Source organism: Podarcis melisellensis (genome assembly GCF_964234715.1).
Source record: "Podarcis melisellensis genome assembly, chromosome: 5".
Classification (NCBI taxonomy): Eukaryota; Metazoa; Chordata; class Lepidosauria; order Squamata; family Lacertidae; genus Podarcis; species Podarcis melisellensis.
This window is the reverse complement of record NC_138537.1, coordinates 96,731,856-96,742,595: the sequence shown is the minus strand read 5'-3', so window position 1 is coordinate 96,742,595 and position 10,740 is coordinate 96,731,856. Positions and strand designations below refer to the sequence as shown.

At 46.1% G+C, this 10,740-nt stretch overlaps 1 protein-coding gene across 2 annotated transcripts; it reads left to right on the top strand.

Moving 5' to 3' along the window:
* The first annotated feature begins 2,391 nt into the window (after positions 1-2,391).
* Positions 2,392-8,973, top strand: MCAT (malonyl-CoA-acyl carrier protein transacylase). 2 transcript variants are annotated; one of them, XM_081911826.1, is made up of 4 exons: positions 2,392-2,703; positions 3,707-3,794; positions 6,816-7,033; positions 8,184-8,973. In XM_081911826.1, the coding sequence occupies exons 1-4, from the start codon at positions 2,407-2,409 to the stop codon at positions 8,595-8,597; spliced, it is 1,017 nt and encodes a 338-aa protein (XP_081767952.1). In that variant the 5' UTR covers positions 2,392-2,406; the 3' UTR covers positions 8,598-8,973. The 2 variants fall into 2 exon arrangements, with proteins under 2 accessions (XP_081767952.1, XP_081767951.1); XM_081911825.1 differs by having other exon boundaries at positions 2,392-2,868.
* The last annotated feature ends 1,767 nt before the right edge of the window (positions 8,974-10,740 follow it).

The following is a 10,740-nucleotide window of genomic DNA, read 5'->3' as shown; positions in this document are numbered from 1 at the left end:
GCTTTGGAAATGCCTTGGGAAACAGGAAAAAAGCCACTCCTAGCCGCGCCTGATTTATAACACAGAACGCAACCATTGGGACCACGGAGCATCAGAAAGTATAACACAATGCATTTGCAAGAGAACAGGACTCAACCGCAGCAGAATGCAGTATGCATGAGCCTCTTACACAGGGGCCTTAATCGAAATAAAATAAATTCTTTCCAGTAGCACCTTAGAAATCAGCTAAGTTTGTTATTGGTATGAGCTTTCGTGTGCATGCACTCTTCTTCAGATACTTCTTCAGGTGCTTTAAGTATGGCTGAAAACCTCAGTGAGAGGCCTGAGTTTGCTTTTGCCGGGTCATCTCATTGACATTAGGTCTACTTTGAGACAAAGAGAGTCTCATTTCCTTTTTCTCTTCAGATCTTTCATATTTGAAAATCCCTTCTTGCAACAATGTGTCGTGAACTGTAGAATAGCCAATGCTCTTAAAAAGAGGCATGGATGCGGTTTCTGGTTGTGTGTCCACAAAAAGTTATTTTGATAGCACTTATTTTGGTGGTGCTGTGGGTTAAACCACAGAGCCTAGGGCTTGCCCATCAGAAGGTCAGCGGTTCGAATCCCCGTGATGGGGTGAGCTCCCGTTGCTCAGTCCCAGCTCCTGTCAACCTAGCAGTCTGAAAGCACGTCAAAGTGCAATTAAATAAGTAGGTACCGCTCCGGCGGGAAGGTAAATGGTGTTTCCGTGCGCTGCTTTGGTTCGCCAGAAGTGGCTTATTCATGCTGGCCACATGACCTGGAAGCTGTACGCCGGCTCCCTCGGCCAATAAAGCGAGATGAGCGCCACAACCCGAGTCGGCTACGGCTGGTCAGGGGTCCCTTTACCTTTACAAGACTAGGCTAAAATGTCTAGATGTTTCTTTGATTGTCCTTGAATCTTCCTGCCACACTTGCCATTCTCTCCTGCAACACCCTTGGAGAACCACTGCTTCAAAACCTGGTCCTTTGGCGGAAACGGCCTTTCCCCTTCTCTCTCAGCCACATCACAGCTGAGCCAATGCATGCTTTTTATTTTATTTTGGGAACTTCAAGAAAGCCCTCCAAGAAATTCTGAAGGTTTAAGGCAAATGCGGGAGACAGAGGTAGCAGAAAAGAGATAGGCTCCCAGGTGAGAGCCTATGGCTTTAAGCAGTGCATATTTTCCTTTGCTGTAAGTCACTTGGAAAGGGACGCGGGTGGCACTGTGGGTAAAACCTCAGTGCCTAGGACTTGCCGATCGTATGGTTGGCGGTTCGAATCCCCGTGGCGGGGTGAGCTCCCGCCATTTGGTCCCAGCTCCTGCCCACCTAGCAGTTCGAAAGCACACTTAAGTGCAAGTAGATAAATAGGTACCGCTTTATAGTGGGAAGGTAAAGGGCGTTTCCAAGCGCTGTGCTGGTGCTGGCTCGCCAGAGCAGCTTCGTCACGCTGGCCATGTGACCCGGAAGTGTCTCCGGACAGCGCTGGCCCCCAGCCTCTTAAGCAAGATGGGCGCGCAACCCCAGAGTCGGTCATGACTGGCCCGTACGGGCAGGGGTACCTTTACCTTTTTAAGTCACTTGGAGACCTTCAGGTGACAGCTGGGGGGGGGGGCAAGGTGCTCGAGAAGATGGTGGCAATTCAGCTGCAGGCATGTTTGGAGGAAATCCGTTATCTGGACCCATAACTCCTCCCTCTTGATCTCACCATTTAAGCTAAAACTAATTTTGAACACTATGGTCATGAAAGAAAAACACAACCTTTCCTGTTTTATAGTTGCCCTTTTTTATTGTCAGCAGTATAAAGGTAACTTCAACACACAGACTAAGCTCATCAGGCCTTAACTTCTAAGCAGAGATGTATATCTAATTGCATTTTTAGATGTGAAATTTAAGAGAACTTAAGAGGTAAATAAATGCACACATCAAAAGTTAACCACCAGAATGTCTATGGTATATAAAATTAGAAATGCCCAGTAGCACCTTAGAGACCAACTAAGTTTGTTCTTGGTATAAGCTTCCGTGTGCATGTACACTTTTCAGCTACCAAAGATTGGATTAAGGTGTATTTATCTCCCTTAACATCTTCACACTTTAAACATATTCGAATCTAGAAAAGTCTGTGTCTCTTTAATTCTGTGACTCACAGCACACACACGCAACAACCTGGCACATATCTACTCCTCAGAGCCATACGTGCCAGTGCATTTGTGCCTCTGTGTTTTTGTGGTAGATACGTGTCTACCACACGAGCACGTGTAGAGAGAGGGGGGACCTTGGGTGCGGTGGAACCCTCTTTTCTACGGCTCGGGTTTCCAGGCCGCGGCGGGGGAAGCTTTTTGCTAACGGACCGGGCCTTGCATTTCTCGCTTTGCCGCCTCACACGCGGAAGGAGGCTCCCGTTGCCATGGCGACCTCCGCCGCGCCGCGCCTGCTGCCGCCGGGCCTCTCGGCAGGCCGCGCTCTCCCCTTCCCGGCCCTGCGGCGATGGCTCAGCCGAGGCGGAGCCCCGAGGCCCCCCGGCGCGGGGGAGGCGGCGAGCGCGGCGGGGCTGTTGCGGGACGCGGCGGCGGCGGCGGAGGACGAGGCGCCGCGGCCTGGCGGGAAGGCGCGCCGGGCTCCCGAGGAGGCTTCGGTGCTGCTCTTCCCCGGCCAGGGCAGCCAGTTCGTGGGGATGGGCCGCGGGCTCCTGCGCTACCCGAACGTGCGGGAGCTTTACCGCGTGGCCGAGGGCGTCCTGGGCTACGACCTGCTCGGCCTCTGCTGCCAAGGCCCCGGCGCCCAGCTGGAGCGCACCGTGCACAGCCAGCCCGCCGTCTTCGTCAGCTCCCTGGCCGCCGTGGAGAAGCTGCACCAGGAGCAGCCCTGGGTGAGGGGGCACCCCGGGGGCATCTAGTCCAGCCCCCGGGGCCAGGCAGGAGTCTCACTGTAGAGTTGGAAGGGACCCTGAGGATCATCTAGTCCAACCCCCTGCAATGCAGGAATATCCAGCTGGTCCATACAGGGATCGAACCTGCAACCTTGGCGTCATCAGCACCATGGTCTAACCAACTGAGGCAGAGCAGGAGCATCTCCCACCTCCGGGGCTTCCAGCAACTGGCATTCAGAGGCACTGACTGCCTCTGACTGTGGTGGCCATGGGTTCCCCTCTCCTCACCTCCATTTGTCTATTCCAGGGGTGTCCAAACTTTTTTCAGAGAGGGCCAGGTTTGATGAAGTGAACATGCCTGAGGGCCAACCAAAGTTATTGACCTTTATTAAGGATTGATGTTGTGCTTTTTCTTAGATTTCACCCCCCTCCCCGGAAATAAACTGCCCCAGAGGCCGGATTAAACCAACCGGCGGGCTGGATTAGGCCCCAGCGCCAGACTTTGGACATGCCAATCCTCTTTTAAAGGCCACCACCTCCTGTGGGAGGGAGTGCCGTAGTTTGACTACGTGAAGCACTTGGGTTTTGTCTGCCCCTGTCTCCCAATGTTCAGCTTCCTGGGATGCTTCGCTAGAGTTTTATGTTAGGAGAGAGGGAGGGAGATTTTCCTCTGCCCACTTTTTGTGTGCCAAGGAGAAAGAAGCAGGCTGCGGCTCAATTGACAGTGCACTCGGGGATGGGGTGCCGTTCTTGCGTTTCTCACACTTTGTGAACAGCGTAGGGTGTTTCTGCATCACTTCCACTTGTTACTTACTGGAGACTTTTTAAATTTCTACAGGTAGTGGAGAGCTGTGTGGCAGCTGCTGGATTCAGCATTGGAGAATATGCAGCCCTTGTTTTTGCAGGAGCCATAGACTATGCAGAAGGTATCAAGAAAGTACCCTTGCCCTTTCATATTAAATGTTTATCTAAAATCTTTGCAATGCAAGGATAGCATGTTGCCGGGGGGCATGGCAGGGGGGGGTGTAGCCCCAGGTGCACAATTTGGGGGTGGGGCACAAACCAGGCACCCCCCTGGGATCCCCATCCTGCCCTGTCTGCTGCTGGGGGTCTCTGGGCCCTGGAGCCCAGCCTCACTGCTGCATCTCCAGCCCCCTTGCTGAATGGCTGCCTGGCCAGCATTGGGGGAGTGGGATTCACATGCCAAGGCTCTTTCGCCGGGCTCCTCCTTTTGCAAGTGGGGAGGCAGAGCAGCATGGCCCTGCTTGGTTCCAGTGGTGATGGCTGCCCACAGGCACATGCACCCCAGGTGACCACCCCACCCCTGCCCACGTGCATATGCGCCCCAGGTGCCAGCAGACAACTCGTGTTGCTGACTCTGGCGCATTAGTCTTGGCACACAATTCTTTGTGGTCCTCTGCTAGTGAAGGCAGTGGCCGAGCTTCATGCTCTGCCACCAGGAGGGGGGCGGAGAGCAGGCAGGGGTGGGGCACACCGCCTGCAGGGGCATGGTGCCCAGCACGGGCAGGGAGGCAGCCACGATGGAACCCCACCAGGATCGCGTTGCCGGGGGCAGTGCGCTCCCCTCACACTCCTCTTCCTCTGCCACTGAGTGAAGGGTATCTGAAAGGTAAAGGTAAAGGTACCCCTGCCCATACGGGCCAGTCTTGCCAGACTCTGGGGTTGTGCGCCCATCTCACTCAAGAGGCCAGGGGCCAGCGCTGTCTGCAGACACTTCCGGGTCATGTGGCCAGCGTGACATCGCTGCTCTGGCGAGCCAGAGCCGCACACGGAAACGCCGTTTACCTTCCCGCTGGTAAGTGGTCCCTATTTATCTACTTGCACCCGGAGGTGCTTTCGAACTGCTAGGTTGGCAGGCGCTGGGACCGAGCAGCGGGAGCGCACCCCGCCACAGGGATTCGAACCGCCGACCTTTCGATCGGCAAGTCCTAGGCGCTGAGGCTTTAACCCACAGTGCCACCTGCGTCCTAAGGGTACGCAGGTACGAAGGGTATCTTAGTGTCCAGCTATTTTATTTCTTCCTCAACTTTATGTGTTACATCTTTGTGCTATTTAAGTAATAAGTAAGTAAAATTGAAATCCAAATCAAGTCCATATAATGTGTACAAAAGTATAAAGTATAACCAACTTTGCAGTGGATAAAATGTGGGGATTTCTTGTATTAATATCTTCATAGACATATTGGGAACCGCCCAGAGTGGCTGGGGAGGCCCAGCCAGATAGGCGGGGTATAAATAATAAATTATTATTATTATTATTATTATTATTGGGAACAAGTTGTAAGATTCTGAATTTAAATATCATTGCTTGCAGGAAAGTTGCTTCAGCTAGTCTGAAGCCAGCTTCTGTTGACATAAATACAGTTTGGGGCAGACAATAGCTTAGTTGAGCATTATGCGAAATCATGACTTGTATGAACTCTATTAACTGAAACCATGGTTTGAGCTTCCAAACACCCAAAAGGCTTTCTAAGCCATGGATGACAAATTGACTTCAAACCATGGTTTCTGTTTGTTGGCTTGTTAATTCAGATGTGCAAAAGCATAGACTACATTGGACATCACACTGAACTATGTTTTAGCATAGCGTGCATGAGCCCAGCTTCTTGGCTTTTGTGCCTCTCCTTTCCCAGCTCTGGTGACATGGGAAGCAACATTTACAGGTGAAACTCGAAAAATTAGAATATCGTGGAAAAGTTCATTTATTTCAGTAATTCAACTTAAAAGGTGAAACTAATATATGAGATAGACTCATGCCAAGAGAAAGATGAGAGACATGAGACCGAGCAATGCAGAAGAGCTGAAGGCTGCTATTGAAGCATCCTGGTCTTCCATAACACCTCAGCAGTGCCACAGGCTGATCGCATCCGTGCCACGCCGCACTGAGGCAGTAATTGATGCAAAAGGGGCCCCAACCAAGCACTGAGTACATATGCATGCTTCTACTTCTCAGAGGTCCAATATTGCTCTATTTGCAGTCCTTGTTTTGCTGATTTTATTTAATATTCTAATTTTCTGAGATTGTTAATTTGGGGTTTTCGTCAGCTGTATGCCATAATCATCACAATTATAACAAATAAAGGCTTGACATATCTCGCTTTGCATGTCATGAGTCTATCTCATATATTAGTTTCACCTTTAAAGTTGAATTACTGAAATAAATGAACCTTCCCACGATATTCTTATTTTTCGAGTTTCACCTCTAAATAAAAGCAGAAGTGAACACTTCAGTACTCTCCTCAGCTGTGGGACTGTACAAGCCTAGGAGGCTAGACTTGTTTATGCCATGCTAAATGAGAGTTTGGTGTGATGTCCAAATGACTAAATTTCCTTAGGCATGGCATGGCTTGGCATGTTATGTGAATGCAGCCTATCTATGTTAACCAGAGTGAAAGCATGAAAAAATATACATTTGGGTCCCTGTTGCAAGAATCCAAATTGCCAGCCCTTCATGCTTAATTTTCCTGGATACTTAGGTTCTGGTCATCTTGAATCTACATTAGTGGTGTTTTAGGGAACCCCTGAACTCTGTGGATGTGTATCAGATGTTCTTCAGTTGTGGACAAGGACCACACAGCTGCATGGGTGTGTTCCGTGGTGTGCTTTCTGTTCATGGCAGACAGCAGCCTAGCCAGTGTGCACTCTGGAACAGGTCCCAGAATCTTCTGCACCACATGCAAGTACTGTGGTGGTCAGTTTGATATGGAAAGGGTTTCCCGGAAGTAAAAAAGTTTGAAAGCTGCTACTCTACATCACAGAATACAATATTGTGTAATTAAACATTTCAGAGTTTTCACCTCTTTCTCTATGAAATCATTACATGGAAACATGCATTTAAGTTTGTAAAATCACAGCCAATTTTCTTTGTAGCTTCCATTTATCTTATGCTGAAGTTAAGTCCTCTTAGAGTTTGTTTCTTTTCTCTAGCCTTATATGCAGTGAAGGTGCGTGCTGAAGCCATGCAGGAGGCATCGGAAGCTGTCCCAAGTGGAATGTTATCTGTTATTGGCCGGCATAATTCAAATTATGTCACTGCTTGCTTGGAGGCTCGTGAATATTGCAAGTCATTGGGCATTGAAAATCCTGTATGTGAAGTTTCAAACTACTTGTTTCCAGGCAGCAGAGTCATTGCAGGACATTTGCAGGTATTATTTCAAAATAATGGTTCTGAATATCTGGAAATTGGTGGGGTTTTCAGTAGCACTGCTGACAGCCAAGAGAACAGTAGTACTTAGTCATATTCTGTATTTTGAGGGGAGAAGTTTGCTTGCTTGTTATATGAATTGTATTTTTATCCTGCTTTTTTTTTACATGCAAAGTACCTATGCTAATAGCCATCAATTGGTATATTTAATTTTTAAAAAATAATAATAAACACATTTAAAACCATTTCACAATAATAAGAACAATAGTAATGAGAATAGCAGAAGAACAGCATTAAAAATAAGTTAATGTTTGAAATCAAAGGAGCAATGAAAAGATTTTCACTGATTTCTAAAGGGCGGGGAGTACAATAGATTTAGGCAAACAGGTCTTACAGACAAGCACATTTGCAGTGGGAAAAGGGCTGCCCTCCTCCGACAGAGATGATATCAGGGCCAGATGACCTCATAGTGAAAGGGGCTCCCTGGTTTATCCGACTAGGTTTTTCTAGCTTTAAAGTTAAGCATCCGTACCTTGAATTGAACATAGGCACTGACTGGTGGAGCTCCTTAATATTCCCAATGCATGCTGTTCTGCTAACCCTTGGTCAACAGCTGTGCAGCTACATTCTGAAGTTTCTGAACAATATTCAAAGGCAGCCACTTGTAATTGGGATTAGAATTGAAGCCTGTCACCTGGCAACAGGATCTAACTGACATGCAGTGATGATGTAAAGCACATGTAGCAACCTAGTGCTCTCCAAATGTTTTGAACAAAGCTCTCCTCAGCCCCAGGCAGCATGGCCAATAGTCAGGGATGATCAGAGATGTATTCCAACAACATATGGAGAGCACCACATTGGCTACCCTTGGTATAAAACAAAAATGGAAACGCAACAAATGCAATTCAGGTATAAAAGCCACCCGCCAACATTTGGGTAGCAAAGTCTAAACCTATAAAGTTTTAAGTCTCTGTTGTATGCTTTTTATGTCCTTTATTTTCTTTCTCTTGGAGGCATGCGTCCTCTGACTTGTAGGCCACAATGAATTTATAGGGTTTTCCCAAGAGCCAAATGACATTAGCAACAGTTCTAGATTGAAGGCAGTAACTCTGTTTTTGTGGTTCAGTGTTCTGTTTCGTTTTTTATTTCAGGCTTTGGAGTTTTTGCGGCAAAATTCGAAAAAATACTCATTTGTGAGAGTGAAAATGCTGCCAGTCAGTGGTGCTTTTCATACGCAACTTATGGAACCAGCAGTGGGACCTTTGTCTGAAGCCCTCAACTCAATTAATATTCAGAAGCCTCTCATCCCTGTCTATTCAAATGTGGAAAACCGGAGATACACTGAACCGAAACAGATCCAGCGCTTGTTAGTGAAGCAGTTGGTTTCACCAGTGAAATGGGAACAGACGATGCATGCCATATATGAAAGGAAAAAAGGAGTAGGATTTCCTTATACTTATGAAGTGGGGCCTGGGAAACAGCTAGGAACAATCCTAAAAGGCTGCAATTTGAAGGCCTGGAAGTTCTATAAACATATTGATGTTTCAGAAGATGAAAAAGCATAGAGATGTCTGTAGGAAAAGTTTTCATTTTAAATGGATTTATTGTTAGGTAAAAATGAAATCATGCAAGCCCTGGAGGAAGACACAACATAGTCTTTTGGAGAGAGAGAGATATACCGTTGTGCCATTGCTATTTCCCTACACAATTAGCACAGAAGAATTGCTTGTTACCTCAGAGGCCACTCTGGGTCTCACTTCTTCAGACAAACAGATTTGACCATGAGTCATCAATTACTTTGCTACAAACTTTTTAAAGAATTGTTTTATATAAGCCTGATCAGTAGTACCTGCATTGGCCAAAGAATCGTGGTGACTTATGCTCAGTGTCTTGCTTTAACTTTCAAGAATCAGTGAAATAATAATAAAGTTAAAATGTTTTCTTTGTTTTACATATCATTTATTGTGGGTGGGAGATCTGCATTTGGTGTATAATTGGTAACTGTAACTCGCCCCACTGAGGCGAGTTACAGTGATTGTATTGGATGCAATGATTGTGTTACCCATTGTATGCTATCTATGCATAATGTACCATTAGTTTTTTAGAATACTCACACACTATTAAGGTCCCCATTTTGCAAAGTAAAAACTCATGTTCCTTCTGGACATGAGTAAAATTATAAATCGGGCACCACAGGTTTTTGAAGAGTTGGGTCTTACTGACTGGATGCAGAAAAGGCTCTTCTAAAGACCATGTGCTGTAGACAACTGAGTGGTACTCAGAATAGACCCATTGAAATTAATGGGCTGAAGTTAGCCGTGCCTTTTAATATCAGTTTATCTTGTCAGAACATGAGCTCCTTCTATCTAGCTGGTAACAGCATTGGTGTTTAAGCGTCAGGAGTTTTTCTTGAGACGCTTCCATCTGTTCAGAAGATGTCCAGAAAGAAAAGCTGGGAAACGTTACATGGCATCCCAGGCTACTCTCAACTTACACGGGGATTGTTTTCTATGGAGAACACCTATAGCCAAAAACACATATAGTCAAAGCACATTAGGTTCAACAGCAGGTGGATTGCCAAAGTTTTTCCCCTCAGATGCCCATCACCTTTTTAAATCCCCCCCCAAGTGCATACAGCTGATTGTGCAAAGTTAAGTGTGTAAATTGCAAGTTACCTGTGTTCTTGCTAACAGCCTTCCAATATATGTTTGCTTTTCAGTCAAAAGTATAAGGGTAGTGCAGCACTGTGTTGTGTTAAGTGGCTTACAGTGAAATCTTCTGCCAGTGTGAGAAAAGACAGGACTTAAGGGAAAACACAGGATATTGGTCCCATGGTTATATCATGAGGATGCTGCATAAAAAGCGAGTGAAGAAAACGTTACCATCCCACACTGAACACTTGCTGTGGAAGCACTCCGAACAGTGGATGGATTTTAGATATTCTTTCTAGAATCATCTCAGGTAGTCTTCTGCCAGAGGATGGCAGCAGTGTATAAATCATTTCTTATAGCTGAGATAGGTAAAAAAATTGCTTTTTTTGTAGCAAATACAAAATGTAAGCATGCTTTTTGTTTGTACGACACCTGTGGGTTGAAATAAATCTCAGTGTCCAAAAGCATTGAACTGCAATAAAAAAACAGTTCCTGGATCTTCCTCAAGTCACAGGTCAGTGAGTTACAAACTGAAAGATATACATCTTTCAGAGTAAATTATATTTTTTGAAACGTCGGGATTTCAGTTCTAATAAAACCAGTGCATTATGTTAATGTAGTTTCTTGATTCTTGGCTATTCAACAACTACAAACCACTTCTAGATGTGAAAATCCACTCTTAGAGCTGAGCTCTGCTGACAGGAATATAACCAGCATTCAGTGTTATCTACAACAGCAGCACCTTTCTGAAAGAAATAGAGGTACAGTTTCTATGAAGAAAAAGTTTCTATGAAGAAATTTTTCATCGTAAATCTGAAACTGATTTCCTTCTAGCCTGTCAGGACAAATTCCACTCTTGATGTGTGTAAACATTAACTACAATAAAGCTCAGAGGAGGCCTCTGTATACTTTAGCATAAGGGTGTGGCATATTGTCTGCTCAATGTTCAAATTCCTGTTTTGAAGCTAATTCTTGTTTTTGATGCAAGAGTGTGTCCTACAAAGAAACACTGATTCTTTGCTTTTAGAATCTGATTGCTAAAAAGGGCCTTGCAAGA

Excerpts from the sequence above, each read along its gene's own strand:
- MCAT (XM_081911825.1), top strand. The coding sequence starts at position 2,407 with ATGGCGACCTCCGCCGCGCCGCGCCTGCTGCCGCCGGGCCTCTCGGCA. Across the intron at positions 2,869-3,706 it reads TGCACCAGGAGCAGCCCTGG|GTAGTGGAGAGCTGTGTGGC; the intron begins GTGAGGGGGCAC and ends AAATTTCTACAG. Across the intron at positions 7,034-8,183 it reads TCATTGCAGGACATTTGCAG|GCTTTGGAGTTTTTGCGGCA; the intron begins GTATTATTTCAA and ends TTTTTATTTCAG.